Source organism: Nyctibius grandis, chromosome 8 (genome assembly GCF_013368605.1).
Source record: "Nyctibius grandis isolate bNycGra1 chromosome 8, bNycGra1.pri, whole genome shotgun sequence".
NCBI classification, from domain to species: domain Eukaryota; kingdom Metazoa; phylum Chordata; class Aves; order Nyctibiiformes; family Nyctibiidae; genus Nyctibius; species Nyctibius grandis.
The window spans coordinates 27,934,308-27,957,893 of NC_090665.1; the positions used below are offsets into that span (position 1 = coordinate 27,934,308).

The window sequence follows — 23,586 nt, forward strand, 5'->3', positions numbered from 1 at the left end:
CCTGAACTGTTAGAAGAAAAGAGAAGTCAAAAGCAAGAAACCATAGACCAGAATAGTCTCTTCAATCTAAAGGTCATGTCTTAATTTTTTGTTAAAAAAGGCCCTAAGGCTGGACTAACCTCTCAAGCAAATAGTTCAGGTGCAAAGAACCAGAACTCTTCTGAGCATGCACAAAACAGACAGCACAAGCATACCTGACATTTAACACACCCACTTTCCCAGACATGATGCCCACACAGTAGCTGTGCCACTACTTAATTTCTCATAAATATGCATCATGTTAGGTTGTGAGGCAAAAGCACATCTCTTGTTTAGTGATGGTTGTCCATATTCTGAATTACACGTGTTTGAATTTAAATTCAGATGATCCATGTTTTTCTAATTCTTATAGGGTGTGCATACATTAGTGTTTTACTTCAAAACATCAAAGCCTTTTTGAGGTGAATGTCTCAATCATGCCCATTTACCATCCTTTGGTTCAAATCACGGAGCTCTCTTGGAGCTCATGAATGGTATTTCTTTCATATGAAACTAAATTGGAAGAGAAATTCCACAAGCGCTTCTAATACACACCAGCTAATGGGAGTTCAGTGCCAGACTAGAATTATTGTGAAGCATACTCCAGAAATACAGAGTATGGGTGTCAGGAGCACAGTGCCAACTGCTTCTTCACTTTATAAATCCATTCCTGTTGGGGCCACACTTCCTGCTAAGGTAAACGTAGTCATAGAAAGAATCACTTAGCAAGCTCAGAATTTTTTGCATATTGTTTTCCTGATCTTTGAGAAACAGATGTAGTGGTAACAGTAATTGTAGGCAGAGTGGAAAGAGAGTTTGAAGGGTAAACATTTTTTTTTTTAAATATACTTTGAGTTCACTGTAGTGCAAGCAGGCCACTTGAGGCACAAAGAGCACCAACCTGACCTGAGAGTATTCCAGAAGTCCTCAGTGGGATTTTTTTCTATTTCATCTTTCATTACTAACTTGTTATCTTGAAAGTGTTTCTCAGTGAAAAAAGATGCATAGGTGCCCTTAATACTGGGTTTCTGTGTATCTGCAAGGACCACAATTAAACCACAATAGCTTGCTTTTTTTCACAGTAGCTCATAGCAGACCATGAGCATCAAACAGTCCTAAAATATTTTCCCATCTATTTTTAGCCAGCAGAGGGTAGACACAGAAGTGTAATTATAATGGAGCCTTCATTTGCCATTTATAATAGGAAGAGAATTCATGCCACTGGATGATTTTCCTCCAATTCCTTGCCAATACCAATTGCTTCTAACTAGCATATAGAGTCAATTATAAGCTTTATTTGGCTAGTGCATACATCTGCAAGCATATCAAACAAATGACTGCACCAAATACTGTGCATGCCAATTACTGTGCTTAGAGGGATTTGGACAAAAGAAAGAGATGCATGAATGCACTCCAGAGCAAGGGGTTTTTTCTGGTTTTTTTTTTTGTTGTTGTTGTGGGGTTTTGTTTTTGGGGGGTTTTTTTTAACAGTTCTCTTATCTACTATCTTCATCTTCTGTTTGTTTTCTTCCCTTCTCATACTACTGTGTGGAATGCTGAATGCTGATGAGAGAAAGCTCTTCCAAATGTCAATCAGTCATTTTTCATTAGCTTATTTAGGAATAGGATGCCCAAATTGGACTCAGAATAAGCCAGCTGTAGGCTACCCAGTTATCAGTACTGAGCTATCTAAAGCTATCTTCCTCTATCTGATAACATTTTTCAGTCATGGGGTTCTTCACTTGTTGAGCATTTTGTTAACCATCAGTAAGAAATATTGCTACTACTATGTAATGTATACGACAGCTATAATTACATATCTTCACAGAAAGAGAGCCAAAAACAAGGTTACTAATGAGTTTATAGTCTGTATAAGAGAAGTACAAGACAAAGCATGACACTTCCATTTTGTAGAAAAGTTTTTTAAAACACCACAAATTAATGAAAAGATTCCAGGATGTGAGTACCACTGCAAGACCACAGGTTAACAAGGAGTTGAGTAATGTAAGGGTGTTGTTTCATAGTGGGACAGAGTGACAAAAAAAGATAATAAACATAGAGAGAACAGACTTAAGAAGCTGCCTAAAATGCTTTTCTGAGTTGTGACTGTAATTTAATGTGTTCTGCTTTGATCAAAGGCCATTCTCACAGAGAAATGAGAGAATCCTTGAAAACAGAAAGTGTACTTTGTGTTCATAACTCATGTGAAATTTAAGTATAACAAATAAAAATGATGCAAAGATAAACATGAAAAGTTGGCTGAGTAAAAAGAGCTACTAGAAGTTATGGCCGCTGTTAGTGTCTGCTGTCTGATATAGGAAAGATCTACGAGTTATTTGGATTTCTTTTCCTCTCTATTCTTGCACCCTACTGATGACATGACCTAAAATTGTTTAGCTTATGAGAGCTGACAAGATCAAAGGCCATGGTAGTATGGCTGCAGGGTAGTGAATTTTTCTTGTTGAATTCACTGAAGTCTTGGGAAGTAAAATAACAGAAATAGGAATGGAACTTAGGCATTCACCCAGACTTCAAAAAAAAAAAAAACCCACCACAGCACCTGGAAGGATAAAGTTATCTATGATTCCTGCACAAACACTTCTTTTGAACACTCATGCAAAATTAGATCTTACTGAGATAATTTGCAAAAATATTTGGAGCAACCATTCAGGATTCTCTTCTGCCACAGTTACGTGGAGGGAAAAGCACCTTATTATGGAATTAGTACCAGTTATGCTAACAGGATCAGTCCAGGAAAAGTATGCCATGAATAAAAGCAAAGAATTGGGCCCTCATAGGAGAAAACATCTTAAAATTCCAATGTTCCAAAAGCCAGCAAATTTGATCTTGCTTAAACATGGAAAAAAAAAAAAAAAAAGGCTATTCAGGGCCTGAGGCTACACCACCTGTTACTTATCCATTCCATGATCTATCACCCCACTTCCAGCATAGCAGTTGTAAAAGTGAAATTGTCAATAACTTTAAAGTGTTACAAACTATCTTGTAGGTGTGTCTTTATTTAGCCCACACCCAGGGCTAAACAATAACCAGTTGTTCTATCACCCAGTGTCCCTTCCCTGACGGAGAAAGGGAATTGGGAAAAGGAAGGAGACTCATGGGTTAAAATTTAAACATTTAATAAAATAAAGAAACCAATATCAATGCTAATACGAAACACACAAAATTACACTTAGCCCACAGAGTTATGGCAAGTCACTCCAGGGTTAGCAATCGTTGAGAAGGAGGAAGGGGAGGAGAAAACGGAGCGAAGAGTCCCCCCCAGCAGCTTTCCCATTTATAGTGAACCTGACGTTTATGTTATAGATTACACCTGTGGGCCAGCCTGGGTCAGCTGCCCTGGCTTTCACTGCTAATGGCCTTGATCACCACACCACAGCTAGCCACAAACTGAAAGAAAATGTAACAGAACAGTGATTCTATAAATTTTATCCCCACAAAAGCAGGACAAGGTGTCAAGCTGAAAAGCTGGGGAAATATTACTGTACAGCAAACAAACCTTTAACAGTGCTCTATTGATGCAAAAATTGTAAATTATTTAAAAGACAGAAAACAAAGATGCTGTAGAAGTGTGAAAATATAGAAATTTAGAGGGAGAGGACAGCTCTCTGCTTCTCAGTTTCCAGTGAGTATACAAATGTCAAGGTTAACTGTGTTGCTCTTGGTGAAATAGTTTTTCCCGTTAGACTTGTAAGCATAAGACTAGCTCATATGTAGAATATAATGGAACAGAATACCCTGTTGTCTGTGTTCCCATGCTGCCCTACCTACAGGGCACAGGAAGGACGTACAGTACCTCGAATCCTCAGGAAGTATCAGGCCTGGCAAAGCTGGATTTCCCTGTGTTTTTCCCCTGTACTATCATGAATCCATTTCACAAATACAGAATACTACTTCATCAGAATCTGCCCGTGTGATCAAGGAGATATTAGGAATTCGTGTGTAAATGTGTTTTGCTCCCTGTCATTTCTTGCTGTGATGCGCTTCCAAACATTTCTTTGCTTATGAGTTACAGAGAACTTTGGTTATAGATCACTGTTTGGAAATTAACCCAGCTTGCAAAAAGGATTTAAAATCAGTACTCCACATTGTGGCTTTTGACTAAATGATAAACAAATATGGATAGATCAAAATGTAACATTTTGATTCTGAAATTCCATTTATTTGAGTAAAAGTTCTAATCGATACTGTTATCTGTTCCGTTGTATTCTTTTAGGAAGGTTTTTTAGTACCAGAACACCTCGTTTCCTTTCCTTTTTCCCCTTCAGCACTACTTAAAAGTATCCTCCATCTGAATTCTTAGAAAGTGCAATAAGACAGGAAAAAATCAGTGCACCCTAGGAACCTCTTTGTTTTTAGAGCACTGCAGATTTTTACATACCTAGTCATTGTCTCCATTTGTCTAATTAGCGCAATCCAGCAGAAACCATAAAGGCACAGCTCAAGTTATGAAAGGTTATGTAGCTTGACTCTGTGGCAGATTGACTTATTTAAAAGAAAGGTTGGCTTTTTATGGAACAGCCATAAGCCCTACACTGCTCCAAAAGAAAGAACTGACAGGAAAGTTAGAAACTAAATTTTCACTTATGGATGCTTTGCTAGTTTCAAATAGAAAAAAAAAAACAAACTTATTTAGACAATTAAAGGAATACAGTAATGATAATTATATGACTCATTTAAAAGTGAGGCTTATTGATATTAGAGTAAAAAGTATTCCTCTCTGCTATTGTTCTCTGTAAAAATATATTCTAGAATAAACAATTCCATTTTTTTTTCCACATACAGCACCTGTCTTTTCCCCTTTCATTTGCAATATTAGATTTTTAACTTTTTCAGTCCTTATCTAAACATACCTGTACGACCAAGCCTCCTCTGTATGACAGAACAAATTAGTCATTATACTTCAATAGATTTTTACGCAGGTTAATTGAAATGCAGAAACATACTGATCAACACACCAATGTACAGCACAAAACTTAACCAAAAATTTGGGTTGTGGTGTGAGTTAGTTCTGTATTGTAATGTGGTGAATATTCTTTCATCAAAGTGGTATGTTAATGTATTTTGGAAACACAGAGGGGAAAAAAAGTTCTTGAAAACAGGCTGAAGCACACTCCTGTTATGATGAACAAATACAGGAAGAGGTATTTATGAAAAAAAAAAAGTTCAAATTAGTATTGAATGCAAACTACTGAGTGTGAACTTCAGGTTAGTTCTTTCAGCCTTTTTCTTTACTTGTACACATGCTGAATGTGTACCCTTCTACCAGCTGGAATCTCACTGAATAACAGGTATCTCCTCTGTTGTCCTGGGTTATGAAAAGCACCAACAGTTATCAGGGCTATATCCAAATTCTCTTTTATTTTTTATTTCTTTCCAGGGTTCACCAGGGGAACGTGGAGCAGCAGGCACTGCTGGCCCAATTGGTCTACCAGGTCGTCCTGGACCTCAGGGTCCTCCAGGCCCTGCAGGGGAGAAGGGTGCTCCTGTAAGTAAACACAGAGTCACATAAAATTATCACAGCACAGACTTTTCATTCCAGAATGTTTCTTTTTCCCACTCTGGTATTTGTCTATTAAACATATCCTCAGAATACCTGACATACTACTTTTATATTTACAATTAAGTAAATAGTAAAACATTTATTGTCATACCCTCTAACACTCAAGAAGGGTTAAAGTTGTTATTGTCACAGCAGGGAGTGAATATAATAAAAAAGTTTGTCAAATCAGTGTTTCATTAAAACTTTGTACCCAGCCACTGTGCATTAGAGTACAAGTGTATTTGTCACCAGCTTCCATTATTACTTAGTATAATTTTCTGATACATAATCTTCCCCTTTATGGTTTCCTTTCTGTTTGGTGTTTTGTTTTTGTTTTTGTTTTTTTAATTTTGTATTGGAAATGTGTCTCCCTGTACTGAAATCTTCATTAGTCTCCTGTGATAATGTGGATCACTTCCTTTTCTTTGAAACCAGGGTGAAAAAGGTCCTCAAGGTCCAGCTGGACGTGATGGAGTACAGGGTCCTGTAGGACTTCCTGGTCCTGCTGGTCCTAGTGGTTCTCCTGGAGAAGATGGTGACAAGGTAAATCATTATTATTGGTATGAGTGCATCTGTGAGAACGTCTGTCAGTACAGTTCTCTGGTTGTAGCTTTCCTCACAATAAATACAGTGACAAATACAGTTTGCCTCCCCCAAACTCCCTCTACACACTGCAAGAAAACTAAAAACCCTTCTATAATCGGATGCCTGAGGATGAATGCCGTGGGACATTGGGATTTGTGTTCAAGAACTAGTAGACTAACATTTATCCTGGCAAAGTAACAAGGATGAAAATGTGGCAAAATAAATCAAGGCAGATGATGTCAAAATTGATTTTTGCCTGTTTTAGAAATTTGGTTTGCTGAATGACTAAGATAAAATTTTCTCAGTAATATGTAGTGATTTGGAACTACTGTTGATAGGTTGAGGGTGTCAAAATAATATGTTCACAGCAGAGATATTCTGTTGACTTCTGGCAGAATTTAGGACACGGCCTCTTTCAGGATCATCTTGCATGTTTGATTGATCCAGCACTGTTCTGTTAGTTAGCATAGGATAAAGGTAAAGACTTTGAGCTTAATTTTTTTGATGCATGAGTGTTATTTATCACACAGAAAGTATTTGCTGTCATTTAATTTAATTGTCTTTTATTATTGTATAAAGAAAATATTTTTTTCTGACATGCTTTCCCGGTGATTTGAATAATTCTGAAGTTTTGAAATATTGTACACTACAGTGAGAAGCAGTTGTTCAGTCACATACAGTTAGATGAGTCTGTAAATCAGGGTGCTTTCATTATAAATTCATATTGAAGGTGACATGAGGAACACAATTTCCTTTATTTAGAGCTCAGCTGCACTATATACTTCAAAGCCAGGTCTTGTTGCCCTTTGCAGTATAGCAATCAATATCTGGATTAATATGACATACTATTGATCGATGCAGAATTGCCCCCTTTAGGCCTTCACACTTGATGCAGCAGCATAAAACACAGAGCAATCATATCAAAGAGAACGTTTAAACATACTGTGATATTGACTTCAGCTAAGTGTGAAGGAGACCATTTTAAACAAGAAGTTTAACTTTTAACTTTCAATTACAGGGTGAAATTGGTGAACCGGGTCAGAAAGGTAGTAAAGGTGACAAGGGAGAAAACGTGAGTAGCAAAATCCTTTGTCCATTACATTCTTCATAAATAAGAAGTATTCATGCATGAAATATGCAGGTAGCCTTGCTATATCAATGAACAGAAACAAAGACACACTTCAAAAATATTTCTTCAAAATAATGTTGAGTTTTAACACAACACTAGAGGTTTGTACTTAGAGAGCCATGTATGTATTTAGTATTTCTCGTATTTCTTGAGCTTACAGTATCACTAAAAAATAGATAGGTAAACTACCTTCCTAAGCACCCTTCCCATATCATTTTAATTCATCCATTCTACATTTGAACCGGGAGAGACCAAGAATATACATAGATTCTCTTATTGTGTTTAAATTAACTTCACTGACTGGATTGTGTGAACATACCTACCTTTAGCTTCTTAGTCATAATTGTGAAGAATATGAAGACTCAGCAGAGAAATTTACTAATACAGTTTTAAAATTTTTAAAGAATATCTAATTCTTGGAGAGCACACTTAACTGATTGCAACATTTCAGAACAGCGAAGACCTCAGATGAAATAACTTATACGAGTTTTCAAATATTATCACTAGGCCTATTAGTGAACTTAGGACTAATCAGGCTTCTACCGATTTAATTTGAAATGTTTTTGTCTTCAAAATTATTTCTAAAGTTCATGCGCTTTCTCTTTTGATCGAGGCCAGAAATACAAAAATAAGCTTTTTTCCACTGTAAAATTTGAAGCTAGAAAGAATAAAACTAGCATTTTTTTCCCTGTTTTATCTTGGTTTCTTTCCCAAAAATTCAGAAAAGGTTTGTTTTTCCTTAAGAAAAAATAATTTTCCTTAAGAAAAAATGGAAAAGTAATTACAGAAAGATTTTTTTTTATTATTATATTTCATTAATATTCACAGTTAGCGAAGTTCAGAACTCAACATAGGGGTATTCATAACTAAACATATTTGCTCTCTTGAAAACACTGTGTCCTTATTATGATTAACAACTAATAGAACATCATAAAAGTAGATTGCTTCTAAAAATTGCACCAAATATATGGCTTACACATAATCAGATGATGTTTTATAGGAGGGTACATACAAACTCAAGCAAATCACAGTTTTATGATAATTTAATAGAAAAAAATGTGGAGATAAAATGTGCAACAAAATGACAAGGGTTTTTTGTTTTGTTTTTAAGGATAAGCTTGTCCTTTTCAATTATTTATGAGAAGGATTTCTGCAGTTTCCAGTGCAGAAAACACATACTTTTTACAATCCTATTTTAATAAATCAAATCACAAGTGCTATAATAAACTATTTGTAATGCCCTGTTAACACAAGGAATGTAATATTATACATATGGATGAGAGAGCACTTCTATTATAAACACCATTTTTCCAAGAAACATACATGTAACCAAGTTGTAAACAAATTCTGCTTCAGACTAAAATTACTTTTGCATAATCTGAGCTGAATACTTTGGTTAACTAGGTAAAATTAACTTACCAAATTAAAACTTTTTTTAAAAGTCAGTTTTAAAATACGGACTTGTTCCCAGTTCACTGAAAATCAATCTTAATCTATTTGCTGTTGCAATTGTAAACCAGCTGTGGGATACATAGAGATATATGCAAGTCCTCTTTGGCCACCTAGAGAGGTTCATTACAGTACGGGCCCTGTGTACACAGAAAAATCTGGCGTTTAAAGGAAAGGGCAGAAGAAGCACATGAAGCAGGTCATAGTCCAGTTCCACTCCAGACTTTGCAAGTGATCACATGCATTTCCTTCTGTTTTCCCCTTTGACATGCCTCTTTGTTAGAGATGCTTCTGCATCAGAGAAATTCAGAAAAAACACATGCAGCACATTTCTATTTCAGACCATTTTAGCATAGCTAGTTAATGCTGAGCATTAGACTGTGACCACAGTTCCCACAGTGAGTACTAATGTATTTGGGCGTGTTCCAGCAGACCTGCTTTACAATTAAAGTGTCTGCAGCATAATCATTTGAGAATGTATCCTGACTCTCAGTCTCAAGGTTTAAGGCATTTAGGAATGTAATAAATTTTCCTTGAAATACAGGATTCAGTGTTCAGGCCTGCTTAGTTGAAGCAAATGCTGCCCCATTTGAAGCAATCCTATTAGCGCTTAGTTGCAGTCATTCCAACCTGACAATTTCAGAATGTGTTTATTTCAAATCTGCTTTCCTTTCAACATGCTGACAGATGTATATTGGGGCAGGGAGGAAAAGCTTTGTTGGTAGGTAATACCTAGTTCTGAAATCACAGGACATATAGAATAGATATTCACAATACCTAGACACCCAGAAAAGCCTTGGTGGGCATTTAGAGCCTCATCGCAGCAGGATGCTGAGCAAAGAACTGATCCCTCTTTGCTGTTTAAGAACAGCTGGAAACATCTTCATTTCCCACTTGAAACTAACAAGGATTTATGTTTGCAGGTATAACTATACAGCGCCTAACAAAAGATACTATGTTGCATATCCTAGCTAGGGACAGCACAATTTTATTGCTGATGTACATCCCCTCTTGAGCTTCAAAACCTCCACTGCTACCACAGGTGCCTTTATTAACGATTCTCTCCTGATGATTCTGATCAGTCTCTCTCCATTTGCCCTCCAGAGCAATGGAAAAAAAAAGAGTCTGGCCATGTGCCCAGATAACTTCTCATTAATCAATTGCAAAGTACCTTCCAACAATACTTTATATCAAAATGAGTATTTAAATGAGATTAAAAATGTGTAGATCTCGTTCTGGGCCCTGTAAAATTAAGGAGCGGGTAGAAGCATCTTGCAGAGTGTAGAAGCAATCCATTCCAGTATGATTTTTTTTTTAAATTCATGCATGCTAATTCCCTTTCTCATGATAACCCTCCCAGTCAACAGGAGCATATTCCTAGGAGTCCTTTCAGTTAGATATGTCACCATAGAGGCTAGAAAGCTTTGCTTCACCTATTGCCATCACATATGTGACAAAAAGAAAATTATAAAAGAGAAGAAATACATACCTTGACACTTCAAACTCCCTAGAAAATAAGATACTCTAAAATATACATAGAACCCAAAGAAAGAAATAGACTACAAGACTCAAGTAGTCCCTTTTCCTAATCTCTCTATAAAGAGCAGAATAATCTATTTTTAGCCCTAGCAAGGTCTTTAAATCCAAGCATTATTCTGCACTAAATTAGAATTCCCAGCCTAGAAACTGCAGATAACTTCTTTGTCATCTGAAATAGACTAGAATTCAGCGATTGCCAGGTGTAAAGTTTTATGCTTTCTTAGCTTCACTCTTTATCAGTCTAATTTCTCTAGCTGGTACAAAAATGAGATTCAACCTAGCACATAATTTTAACCCCATCATAAACTATTACCTTGCATTCCCATACTCTCAGTGTTAGATACCGTCATTACAGCACATCTGCATAACTGTCTTCTAAATTATGCATAATATAACTCAGAAAGTTATTATTCTGTAAGGAGACTGAAAAAATTAAGAAGTTCCTCCCAGAGACATATTTTTTGCCATTCTGTTGAAAAGAGACATAATATCAAAGAGAATGTGACTCCCAGTGCCTAACAAGAACTTAGACTTTTAGAGGTCAAAATAAACTTTGTGCTATTGCAAAAACCATTTGCAATTTCGTAAAAACTATTCCAAATAATAAACATTCCATTTAAAGACAGATTGTTAGATGATGCTTTAAAGGTTGATTTTTTCTGTACAAATCTCATTGAAAGGTCTGATATTTTTAATTGTGAAAAAAAAGGTTTTATTTTGATTCATTTTTGCATGGGAATCTATTTTAAATATTCTGAAACATTACAAATGTGCTTTCAATAAATGCCAGTATTAAGTCTATTATAGATCTGCAAATCTGAGTCAGTCTGAGAGATAAACAAATAATGATTGTTTGTACTGAATGGAAAAGATGTGTGAATAATGCTACATTCTCTATGGAGAAATGTAGAAATGCTTAATAGACCTTGATCATGCAAATAGGGTTTTCTCTATATTTGTTTTTAATCTCATTCCAGATTCCATAATCACTAACTTTTCCTTTTGGATGTTTGTTTGTTGCAGGGTCCTCCAGGTCCACCAGGTCTCCAGGGCCCTGTCGGTGCCCCTGGTATAGCTGTAAGTAGCTTACCCAGAGCAAACCCCCATCTTGCCATAACTCATCTGATACTTAGAAGTTCTTTGAACTGCATGCTCCTTACTCAGGAATATATTTCAAATCACTATGAACAGTTCTATCATTGTCCTCTTACATGCAGTTGTTTATTGTAAACAAGCCTGCATAGATGTTATTTCAGATTTACAGCAGGGCAATAATTTGAAGAAATTTTTAAAAATTAACTAGCGTAAATAGCGAGTAGGGCTTATCCTTTCAGTGAACTTGTTTGATGGTTTGTATGACAGTAATTAGTAAAATCAGCTCAGTACCAGATGCATTTAAAAGAGAGCATCTCTTTTTACAATCCACCTGATACCAGGTGGATTGATTTTTATTTTATTTGGAAGGCTTTGAATTCTACCATGAAGATTGCTAGAACTATATGCTACTCATATTTACTAATATGTAGGAATTGAACAGCTAGAATGTTTATGCAGATGTGAAAGAAAAGGTCTTTCACAAAAAATTTAGGGAAATTTTTTGTCAGATATGCAGTATTATTATATAAAGACATTAGGAGTGATTCTGAGCCCTCTTCTAGTTGTTTTCCAGTGATTTCAGTGGAGCTTTTTCTGTTATTATCAGACCTGTGATATTTTTGCTTTTTGCTGTTTCCAAATAGGGAGGTGATGGGGAGCCAGGCCCAAGAGGCCAGCAAGGGATGTTTGGGCAAAAAGGTGATGAAGGTCCTCGAGGCTTCCCTGGCCCTCCAGGTCCTATTGGCTTACAGGTAAATTCCTTTATTATTTTACCCTCCACCTGTAAGAACCCTGATTTCTGTGTCAGAAACTGAATGAGTATTGTCTTCTATTAAATAAAAGATAGCATCAGTTAATAAGAACTGAAAGATTCCATATTCATAGAGTTCATGCATAAATAGCAAATTTAATGCTGAAGGAAACTGGTAAGATGCTTTGAAACAGAACTCCTGGCTACCATAGGTTTTAGAATTTCATTAACTCATTCATTTATAGAGTCCAATAATTTCTGTTGTAACAAGAGCACTTCTTTTTACTGGAGATACACATTTTAAATACAAGGTTCAACCTGGAGGAGTATTTAACATGTCCTAGTCATTTACTGTATTTTCACAATAGGTTTTGGCAACATAATGTGTTTCTCAGTGATACCATCACAGACACTACCAATGTTCTGAAAGATCAGCAGAACTCCATGATGCTTATACACTGCTGCCATCATTGGCAGGTTCTATAGTTTCATGTTTCCTCCTCTTAAAATTATTACTTTATGAGTCAAAAAACACAAAGCAAGCATACAGTAAAATGTAGGCTTCTCACTGCTGCATCCAGAAAAGTACAGTTGAAAAAGCCTGCTTTTTCAAAAATTTAATTTGTTTAAATATAGCAAAACAAAGAACAAGACATTTAGGATTTATGATTAATTTCCATGTAATTAACATTAGAAGACAGAGCACATTGAAGCTATTTCTAATCCATGCATTAGGCTGTAATATGAATCATATATACTCTTTTTAAAACATAGAAAATCATAGCAATAGTGTTTGAATATATTAAACAGTATGTCTCCCTTCTATCCACTATGCGTGAACTGACTCATCTCTTTTGGTAAGATGAACCTTAACCTGTACCTATAATTTTTTAAGTTCTATTACATAATGCAGCTCACAAAACTTACAATGAAGTTTATAAAATATTGCAAACCTTCATGGAAGATAAACAATTCATTGATGCACTAACACATACGTCTTGTGTAGATTCATGTTGCCTTTGAAATTGAGAACATCTTTATTTTCAGAAATAATAACTCAGAAAAAAAATATTCCTAAATTTTATTATGAATTGTTAAGTTTTTTCCTATTTTAAAGAGAGCGAAATAATATTATCCTTGTTATTATTCTCAGATCTAGGATACTGTTTCAATTGATGATTTTCAATAAAGTCCATCTTCACATTTTAAATTCAATGAGCAATTAGGTTGAGACTTAGGCAAATGAAATATTTCAAATGAGGAATTTTATTTCTCTGATTAAGATTTTAATTTTAGTATGTTCGTCCATGGACTGAGATCCCATATATGCTAATGGTATTGAAGTACCATTGAAAAATCTGGAGTTTCTTTTATTCAGTAATGCAGTTCTCATGGTAATATGAACTGTTGGGGAGTAACAACTTTCTCTGTCTTATATATAATATTCCATGGTAACTATATCACATTTACTCCAGTTAAATTATTACTTACATTGGACATTAAAAAGTATTTTTGTTCATAAAAGTGAACATTGGTAATTTCGAATATTTTTTACCTTAATTGTGAATTTTCTTGCTATTTAATATTGGTAGTATTTTTGAAAATAAGGAAGTCTCTAACAAAAGGAGTTGAAAGTAAAGAAAATCTGTAAAATTCTGCGGGCCTATCTAGGTTATCTTATAGTCAATTTATGGCAATTTTACCTAAATTTTGAAATACTAAATGACTAATGCCTCAATTACTTCTTGCTGAAAGGAACTGAAAGGACTCCCAAAATACCATGTCCAATAATGCATGAAATACTGATTCAGTGAAATCGATTGGAGCTTTTCAGTGTTGCAACAGGTGTTCACCGAATGGCTTTGGAAAGGCTTTTCAAAGACAGAAACATCAAGTAAATGTTTAATTGCCTTTGAAGCTTCATAAATACCTCATCTGCAAGCAGCTGAATGAGCTGTTTAGGTTTATCATGACCATGAATCATAATGGATAAAGCATTCAACTTTTTAAGCTGAATGTCTTTTTACGTTCATGGGCTAGAACTTAGTGGTCTGTTGGCAACTGGAAGATCTGGTTTATTTGACATGGGATTCATCTCTCTAAAGACCAGTCATCTAGTCCAAGTCTAGGCTTCTGCTCTAATCACTCTTTAGAACAATTAGCTACAAAAATGTTATTTAAAACTCTTCACAGTGAAGAAAAAAGTTAAAGTCAATTCAAATTTCATTCATTGAACTATTACAAGGTTACCAAAAGTATACATGAAGAAAGTTAGAAAGTAATAAAACTATCTGTTAAAATAACCCTGGCATTACTACTCAGCATGTACTGTAATCAATACATGTTACTGAAGATAGTATTATCAGCTATGGGCTTCCATTTTAATAGAATACAGTCTAGTATCTTTTAAAATAAGGAAGGATTATATAGAAAAACCACTGTGTCACCCCATGAACTAAAGCTGGCTTTTTTCATGCTGATTATCTGATAGTAAACAGGCTTTCACAACAACCACAATGCACTGACAGGTCAGCCAAGTTTTCACAGTAGCAGACAACAGAGACATACATCATTTTTAGAAAAGGTATATCTCTGAATTTTGACAATTCTTTCTACTGTTCAGATTGTGTCAAAGTGGCAGGGCAGCTGAGGAATGGATTGGCTAAGTTTGTACTTCATACTTTTTTATACAGCTTTGTAGCAGACGGCAAATTGTGCTTTCCAATCTGGTTAGCTATAGTTTGATACGTACTTTGAAAGTAGCAGAACCCAGGAGGTGAAACTTAGAACCAGATCTTAATGTAATGTAAATCATTATCATGCTATTGACTCCAGATCCAGGGGATCTGCTTTTTGTCTGCTTTGATCCTACATTTAGGAATGCCCAGCTTAGTGGTGATAGTGCTTCTAGCCAGGGTAACATTATACTAGATATCAGTATTAGCATCAGCTACAGCTTCCTTCTCTTGGTGTTTGTTACTAGTCAAACTTGGGCACTTTGCTTCTAAGGATATGTTTGCATAACCCAATGCAATGCCTCTCAGCAGGACTTACTACCTCCACTGGACACCTTATTAAAGCAGTTATACAGCTTCCAGTAGTAGCTTAGACATCTTTGCATACCACTTCATTGTGCTGCACTGATCATGTTTTCTTCACATATATATGTATCACAGCATAAACCAAATTACCCAAATGCCCACCTGGCATCTGGGTAATGATGGCAGTGTTTTTGAAGTCAGCTACACTAGCATTTCTGTGTTTGGGTTTTGGGTTTTTTTTTTTTCCTGCCTCACCTGGTTTAAACATCCTAGGATTACCTATACATTTGCTGTAATATAAAAAACTCCTTTATTTATTTTTTGTTTTAATGCAAATAGGTTTTCTTTTCTTGTTACCCCCGCCCCAGTTTCCAAGTTTCACGTATAGATCTGATTTATATTGTTTCATATCGATTTATAACTCAGCATTCCAGGTACCCTACTAACAGTTTTCTTTACTCTTCTATGTGTTTTAGGGTCTGCCTGGCCCACCAGGTGAAAAGGGTGAAAATGGTGATGTGGGCCCAATGGTAAGACTTCTTCCCCATTGGTCACTCTGGGGGCCGTAAATATCATCTGTGTATTACTGTCTTTGTAGCTCAGAATTTGTTAAGCTACTCCCGAATTTGATACCCGAGTATGAAACATTTTGTGTAACATAAACTCTCTCTGGGCTTTACTTTGCTTTCCCACATCTATTTTGTCATCTTTAATATAAATATTTATGTAACTTAAGACAATACTCTGAAGAGTAGGTAGCAAAGCGGATGCTATGTGTGTCTGAGACAGGACAGTGGCAAGCAAGTTCAGGAAAGAAAGAGAAAAAGGAGAGACCACTGCACCAGAGGGTTTGGAGCTGCTTTTCTGAAATTCAGGACATTGTACCTTAGCTTCAGGTAATTGCAGGCCAGAAGATGGTAAACACAATTTGGCTATGTTCTCTCTGTTTCTCTGGGTAATCTTGAGACTACATTTTCCAACTGTTTATACTGTTGACAGAATGCCTTCTGGGCTGGTCCTGACTGGAATACAAGCTACCTACAGTATACATTTGCCACCAACACCCTGTGCCAAGCCTGGATGCTTTATTATTGCTCATCTGTAGGCACCATGGTGCAGTACTGTCACATGGCTGTTACCAGTCAGATAAGCTACTCCAGGGTCTTTGCACAGTGGAAAGGGTATGCGGGTAACCTGCAAGGAAAATACAGTGCAGGAAACCAATCCTTGTGAGTCCTAAGCATCAGATCATTTCCAGCTCAGGTACTGCATAACATAGCCTGGATCCCCTGTCACCTTGTGAACTCATGCAATGGGCAGCAATCTGGCCCTGCTGTTTCTGTAGCACTGTGAAGTTTAAAAGTCCTCTACAGATTGAGTATATTATTTTTCATTGGCCAAAAAAGCTCCACTGGACTTATTCTTTATGATTGTAACTATATCAAATTGTCTCTTTGATACAGGGTCCACCTGGCCCTCCAGGTCCAAGAGGTCCCCAGGGTCCTAATGGAGCTGATGTAAGAATTAACCTATTTTTTTTCTCTCAGTGATTCAGTAATAAGCACTACATTTGGGATAACTATATTTGGGATAACTAACATGTTTTATCATTGTAGGGTCCACAAGGCCCCCCAGGCTCAATCGGCTCTGTTGGAGGTGTTGGTGAAAAGGTGAGTGTTGATAATATCCTCCGAGAAAGAGACAGCATTGGAATAGGAATAGGAATATACATTTTGATTCTTCTTCAGAGCCATATAGATATATTACAGTTCCCAAATATCCTTCATTGACCTAGTAAGTGTTAATAGTGACCTACCTATACTCCTAATGGCTCACTTACCATGGTTGGTCTTTTTATTTCATGTTTTACATCACAAAAATATTTAACAATCAGAGGAAAGAGCTTTGTAGCAGAAGAGAGTTTTCAGGTAAAGGATTAAAGTAAGGTTACGGTGATTTCATTAACTATACATAGTTTGATGCCTACAGTAACATTATTGGATTCAAGTGTTTTTCAATTTATACTGGTGTAGCTTAGAATTTCATATAGCCCTCTATCTGGAACGTTAAGAATATAAGCTATTATCTAATGTATCAGTGGTAAACATATCTGTGAGGTGAAACAGACCTGAAGTATCAATATGTATCTGTTCCTCATACAGACATAGTTCCAATAAAGTCAAAGGTTTGAGGATTATTTGTGCTGGTTGAAAACCTGACTTAAGACTGATGCTGTATGACATTCATTCATCAAAATTATTTTCATTGCTATTTTCAGTTATCTATTCAGAAAATATCCTACCAGTATATGGGGTGGTTATTTTTTTTTTTAATTTCATATCTTACCCAAAGAACACGTCAGATATCTTCCTTTTTCTTAAAGGAAAAATATTGTATGCAATGGACATAATGGCTTTTTTTGTGTGATTTATTTGAATCACCAGTATTAACTACTATCAAATGCTGAGCAAATACAAAATTCAAAAGAGAGTCTCTTGAAATTCCTATTTAGATGACCTCAGCCATATCATGCATGTAAGCCTAAAAGCATTTTGCTGTAATAGTACAGATTTAATATGAATTTTTTCTTTAACTTTGGATTTGGAAATAAGATTTTGAAAGAATCATAAGGTGAAGGAAACAGAATAGAAATATATTACAGGCCCCTGTATAAATAACTTATTGAGAAACAATGTAAATTGCTGTTGAGTATTTAAATATTTGCCACAGAATATTGTATGTGTTCAATGAAACGCTGATGTCAATGACTTCTAGAAAAGACATCCCTAGGAATGTCAGTATTGGTAGTTTTTCAGAAAGCTCACACTATTAATAACTTTTCAGAACGTGAATCAAGTTTTCCCTTTTTTCTTCCTGTCCCACCAGATAATTAAAGGCACAAGTACGTTTTTCCTCACCTTCCTCATACACCATTACCGAACTTCAGCAATTCAGAAGTCTTAACTCCTGCTCCCTTTCATTTATCCACATATTCTCTTTGACACGGTGTACCAGTATTGTACAAATCCATCAGATCTATGAATTTCAAATAAAAACTCAAGTACCAGGTCAATCAAAATTACTTACATTTGTCATGATCCTCTTCTTGACCACTGTCCAAAAGCATGTCACTCTGCTTCACAGACCTTTTAGGTATTCTGTCTTTTCACAAGATAAGAAAGTTGCCATTGTTTTCCCAGGATCATTTGTATGACTAATCATTAAAAAAATAATGAAAATCTGCAGTTCATCCTACAGTGTCTCACAAGCTTCTTGTTCCTCTGCGTTAACAAAAGATCTTTCTTATGATGCTCTTCAATATTGTTGATATCCACCATAAAGTTTTGGTTTGTGTCTGTTTCTTTCACTAAAATGTCTTTTCTTTATAACCTCTTTATAACTTCTTTATAAGGGAAATAACCCTTCACTTATATTAGGGCTGTGTCAAAAGGAATCACCAACTTCTTATCAGTATGACCAAACTAGTCTTTTAAGAGAATCTTGAGATGTTTCCTGATTTTATCCTACATGCCCATCAAATAAATCAGTTACCAGTGCTCTGGGATGTGATGAAGAAAGTACTAGAATAATGTAATATAGTACATGGCTGGATGGAAAGACATCCTGCTTCGTCTCCCTTCTTTGTCTTTTGAGATCAAAGGGTACTGAAGCCCAAGCAGATGAAAATACTAACTTTATACTGTAGGTTTTTCGTGGTAGAACTGTCATGTTTTAAGATGACAGTGCTTCATTGCATTCCCTGTTTCTTAGGATGTTGCTCTGAGCATCAACACACCTCTTGGTAGCAGTGGTGTTCTTGTGTCTTCAATCTTTTTTACCCATAATTGCATAAGACATAAAAAACATGATGCCCTCCTGCTTGGCTGCGTTATTAACAAGGATATTCCCTCTAATCCTCCAGTTTTGTGAGGTTGCTCCTCCAGCCTATCTTAAAAGAGAGCTTGGCCTCATAAAGAGCTGCAGGATTTGTTTTTTCTCTCTGGGAAAAGTACCAAAAATGTGTCTGAATGTAAGAGCTGGTAGAGATGGCAAAAAAAGTTATTGGAAAAAGAGAGTCTGTATGTCAGTGGAATACAGAAAAAAAATGGGCACTGTGGAAAGAAAAATTCTTCCTGTGACCACTAGGGTACTGAGAAAAATGTTTATTATGAGAATACTACATCCAGGGTAGCACCCATTATAGTCACTGCTTCAAAAAAACCCACCTTGTATAATATTGTGGCCAATTGAAGTCAATAGGAATTTTGCCATTGGTTTCAATCACCTTTTTAATGTTTACTGTTTCATGATCAAATTATATTCCAGTCATTTTGTAAAAACATTGACTTATATTGAATTCCTTACTCCTTTGTTTCTCCCTGTGACTCCTCTATGTGATTTAGAATCCCTATTTGTTATAATCAGCCCACCAAATTTAATTCAAAAACATGAAATTCAGACTGTTTATCACCGGTTGTCATTTTTATTTCCTCTTGCTTATTTCCCATATTCTCTGCATTCACACAGAGAAGCTTCCAAGTACATTATTTTGGAAGTTTTTATTTCTCCTAATTACTTTCCTCCTCCTTCTCAAGTTTTAGTACATGCCATTTTCTCTCCTACTTAGGACACCTTCCATCTTAATTTCAGTCTCATTTAATGAGTTCTGCAAGCTTAGAAATCATAAAGAGTTGCTTTGTCAGGAGGAGTTCCTGCAATGGGAGAATAGTTCACACTTTTAAAGAAAACGTGCATTTTTCTTTTCCTTTTCTTTCCCCATATTTTTGCCCCAATGTTTTTCTTATTATGTCAGCATGCTTTGGCCTTTGCGTCCCTGTCAGGAAGGATGTACCATACTACAGATAATACAATCCAGCGCTGATTGTAGAGTGTGGAAAAACATTTCGGCATACTTGCTGTCACTGTTGGGGAGTGAAATAGATTTGCTCACTTTCATATTTGAATAGTTAGACTAGGAGATATTTTGTCATTAATACTGGGGTTTCAAAGCCTCCTTATCTTCTGGCAAATAATAAACCCTTTTGTCACAGTGCCATGAATTTTTAACTAGCTTGTTGTTTCCTCTGCTGTACACACAGGCCTAAACGTTCAAAGACATCTGCAGTACAATGTGCGTGTAGCCTTGCATTATTAATGCCTGTAGCTTCCATGGAGCGGTCTAGAAGTCTTGAGATTTACACTCAACCAGAAGCACTTAAATCCAGCCTCCACCCAGAGATCATTCCCTTTGTTGTGCTTATAATTAAGAAAAAGCGGAAAACCAAAATGTACCAACACATGCTTATCTCTAATTTGATATCAAAGCCCTAACATGCAGATATTCTAAATACCCAGCAAGTTGTTCATGACTTCACAAAACTGGGCCTTAGACAACAGCTAAGAATTTACAACACAGAGAGGAAACAGAACAAGTGGCATTGACCTCATACTTCTCTTCCATAAAGCTTAATAAAATAAATTTGCCTTATAATTTAGGCTAATCTGTGATATCTGTACTGAGTACTGTGCCATTCTTCCACCCGTTCTCCCTTCCACAGCATGTGTTAAACTGGCAGAGTCAATGAGTAATGCAAAATGAATGTTTGCAGACCCTAAGCATTCTTTCTGTAGCCTCTCAGAATTAAATCTGTTTTACTAAATGAAAAAGTCTGATGTTAGAAAACCACTACACTCATCTGGGTTCATACTCCTTCCTATTATATCATTCTAAAATAATTTTTAAAATAGTACACTATTAAGGAGTCCCAACACAGTAAACAAGTGAAATCAATAGTTTACATGCTTAATCAGTCATTGATTTATACTGCAGATGGAAGTGAGAGGACAAAATCCATTGAGTATTCTGGCCCTAAGTTTAAAATCATGTCTGATAAGTTTGCATGGACATCTTTATGTGTGCATATAATTTTTTCACACGTCTGTGTACAGACAATTGCTAAGGTACTTAATCAAGATGTATCTATGACTGTTTATGCTACCTGAATATCTGTCCTAACAAATTACTTTTAATAACTTCACGTGACTCTCTATGATCTCTTCTCATCCTTCTCCATTTCTCCAACATGCTTGTAAACATAAGCCCTCCCAGAAAATACAGCACAGCTTTAGAATTTCTCTCTTGATTAAATTTATCTCTCCACAGAGCCATAATATATATAACACAGTCACATATGCACACTTATGTAAAAAGGGATTGTCTTCTAGAGTCACTTTTTCTCTTTTTTTTTTTCTATTTTGTGAGGATGGCAAAAAGGAGCAAAAGTGTAACTGAATCCTTTTCCCAACCCAGTCAGTTGCAAAGTTGCCTCTCATTCTTACAAAATAAATCACCACATCCCAGAATTTAACCAAAAGGTGGCAGCCTTCCATGCACTCTCTCTGCCTCTGTGCTTTGTATGGACAGTTCTCTAGAACTGGTCATAATAAGGAAAACAAAGGACCTTTAAACTACTGTCCTTAGCCTGATACAAATCATTCTGCTTGCTTAATCCAAGGTGGTTTTCAGAATTAAACATGTCCATGTAATGACATGACTCTTTGTAGTTTAGAATTTCTGTCTTTGCTTGTTGAAATTCTGTCAGAGGAAGGCTTTGCCTTTGCCTAAGAAAGCCCACAATAACTTTTAAAAGATCTGACCTGATAACAAAAGAGGAAAAAATTCCAGAGGTATAAAATAATCTATTATTAGATCATAAAATCTATTTCCCAAAAGAACATGAGATATTTCCCATGGAGAAGGTGCACAGGATTCTGAATTAATATCATCTTTACAAAAAATGCAAAGAAAGACAAGGGCAAACAATAACCTAACAGATTGCACAGTTTTTAGTAGCTATAAACATGCACTCTCTAAATATATATCAGCTACAATCTTCTCTATCAAAACATTGCTTAACTCCCTTAACAGCTGTCTAAAACAAGTACAACCTTCCACAGTACCTAATATTTGGAATATAAAAATCAGTGTCAGAAAAAACAAGGACTGCATACAGTGAAGCATCACTTTTTTTTAATAGAGCAATGATTTAGAAGTATTAAGGTGAGATGAAACTTTAACTGGTCTCATCTTTCACAGATGCCCTTTAAGGGGAACATCTTGACATTTTCTAGCCCTTCCAATTTTGCTGTCTTCCACACTGCTGCTTATTGGGGAGTTACTAGGCACAGAGCTCATAGAGGCTGCCTGCATCTGCCAATTTCAACATGCGTGCTATGGCATGGCCCCTGAGATCCCAGGAGCACAGTGTTCCCCATTGTCCCCAAATATAGGTCAATATGTCAGAGAAAGCCCATCTTTTCTCTTGTTGCACAATATCATAAATGAAGATGTGTTTGTCAACAGGAAGGGTAAAGAGTGGATTGCAAATCAAATGTGAATCATCATAAATTACAATATCATTTGGCAGAAAGGCAGAAAAAGAACTTACTCTGAGAAACTTAGAAGGGGATTACACTGGCACAGGTGCTTGTCAGGCAAGACTTGGCACAATTAGTTAGTCACTCAGTCCTGCAATGGGGAGACCTGTTGAAGGGGTCTATATTGTGGACTCTGGTAGATATAATATATCTACTAACTTGAATAACGTTAATTTGTTTGCTAATTCCAGACCTCATTCTGTGTTGCTACGTAAATCTAATTTGATTGATAGTAGGCAAGGACAAAAAAACAATACTAATGATGCTGCAGATTCAGTAAACCCTGTGCAGAGGATAGGGAAATGAAGATTATGAATTTTCCTAGAAAACAGAGTTAATGCTTATTGACCTGAAGTATCCACTAGACTTTTCTTTAAATAATGAATGCTGTATCACAGAAGCAAATCAATATTAAGTACTAAGAGGGATCATTATTTTTTAAGATTATCGCAAATCTAAGTGTGTCTAATAAAACATACCACAGTTTCTAAAGGCAAATTCACCCTTTAAAAGTACCCTTTCTAAAGGACATTTTAATATTGCTCCTAAAATTGTGGTAATCTGTTAATTATCCTATTCTGGAATTCAGTTGGGTACTCAGATCTTCTTCCATTCATCTAATGTAGTATTTACGTTGAGCCAAATTCTGGACCCAGTGAGGTGCTGCCATTAGCTTCTATGAAAAATAGTTCAGTATCTACACCATAAGATTTGCTTAGAATTCATATTTTATGATTTATACTTTTATACTGCCCACATGGAAATGACAGACATGCACGTTGTATTAATTGAATTGTTATAGAACGAAGAGGGGCATGCAGGTCATACAGGATATGAAGGATACACAAATTTATTCCAAAACTGTGTTTGGGGGTTCAGTAGAGGGAATTGGATGAAATGCATTTTTAGCACTGAACTACTCTTGTTTATAGACGTAATAATTGGCAAGGTTAATTTTGTTTGGAAAAAAAAAAATATATGG

General features: G+C 35.9%; 1 protein-coding gene across 4 annotated transcripts in view; it reads left to right on the forward strand.

The window, feature by feature from the left end:
• The window catches only part of COL11A1 (collagen type XI alpha 1 chain), a 161,581-nt gene that overhangs the window by 106,746 nt on the left and 31,249 nt on the right, over positions 1–23,586 (forward strand). For all 4 annotated transcript variants that reach the window (XM_068405734.1, XM_068405736.1, XM_068405733.1 and 1 more), the window contains 8 exons: positions 5,417–5,524; positions 6,014–6,121; positions 7,182–7,235; positions 11,304–11,357; positions 12,020–12,127; positions 15,644–15,697; positions 16,631–16,684; positions 16,784–16,837. In XM_068405734.1, the coding sequence (XP_068261835.1) occupies positions 5,417–5,524; positions 6,014–6,121; positions 7,182–7,235; positions 11,304–11,357; positions 12,020–12,127; positions 15,644–15,697; positions 16,631–16,684; positions 16,784–16,837 (594 nt within the window). The remainder of the gene's footprint in view (positions 1–5,416; positions 5,525–6,013; positions 6,122–7,181; positions 7,236–11,303; positions 11,358–12,019; positions 12,128–15,643; positions 15,698–16,630; positions 16,685–16,783; positions 16,838–23,586) is intronic.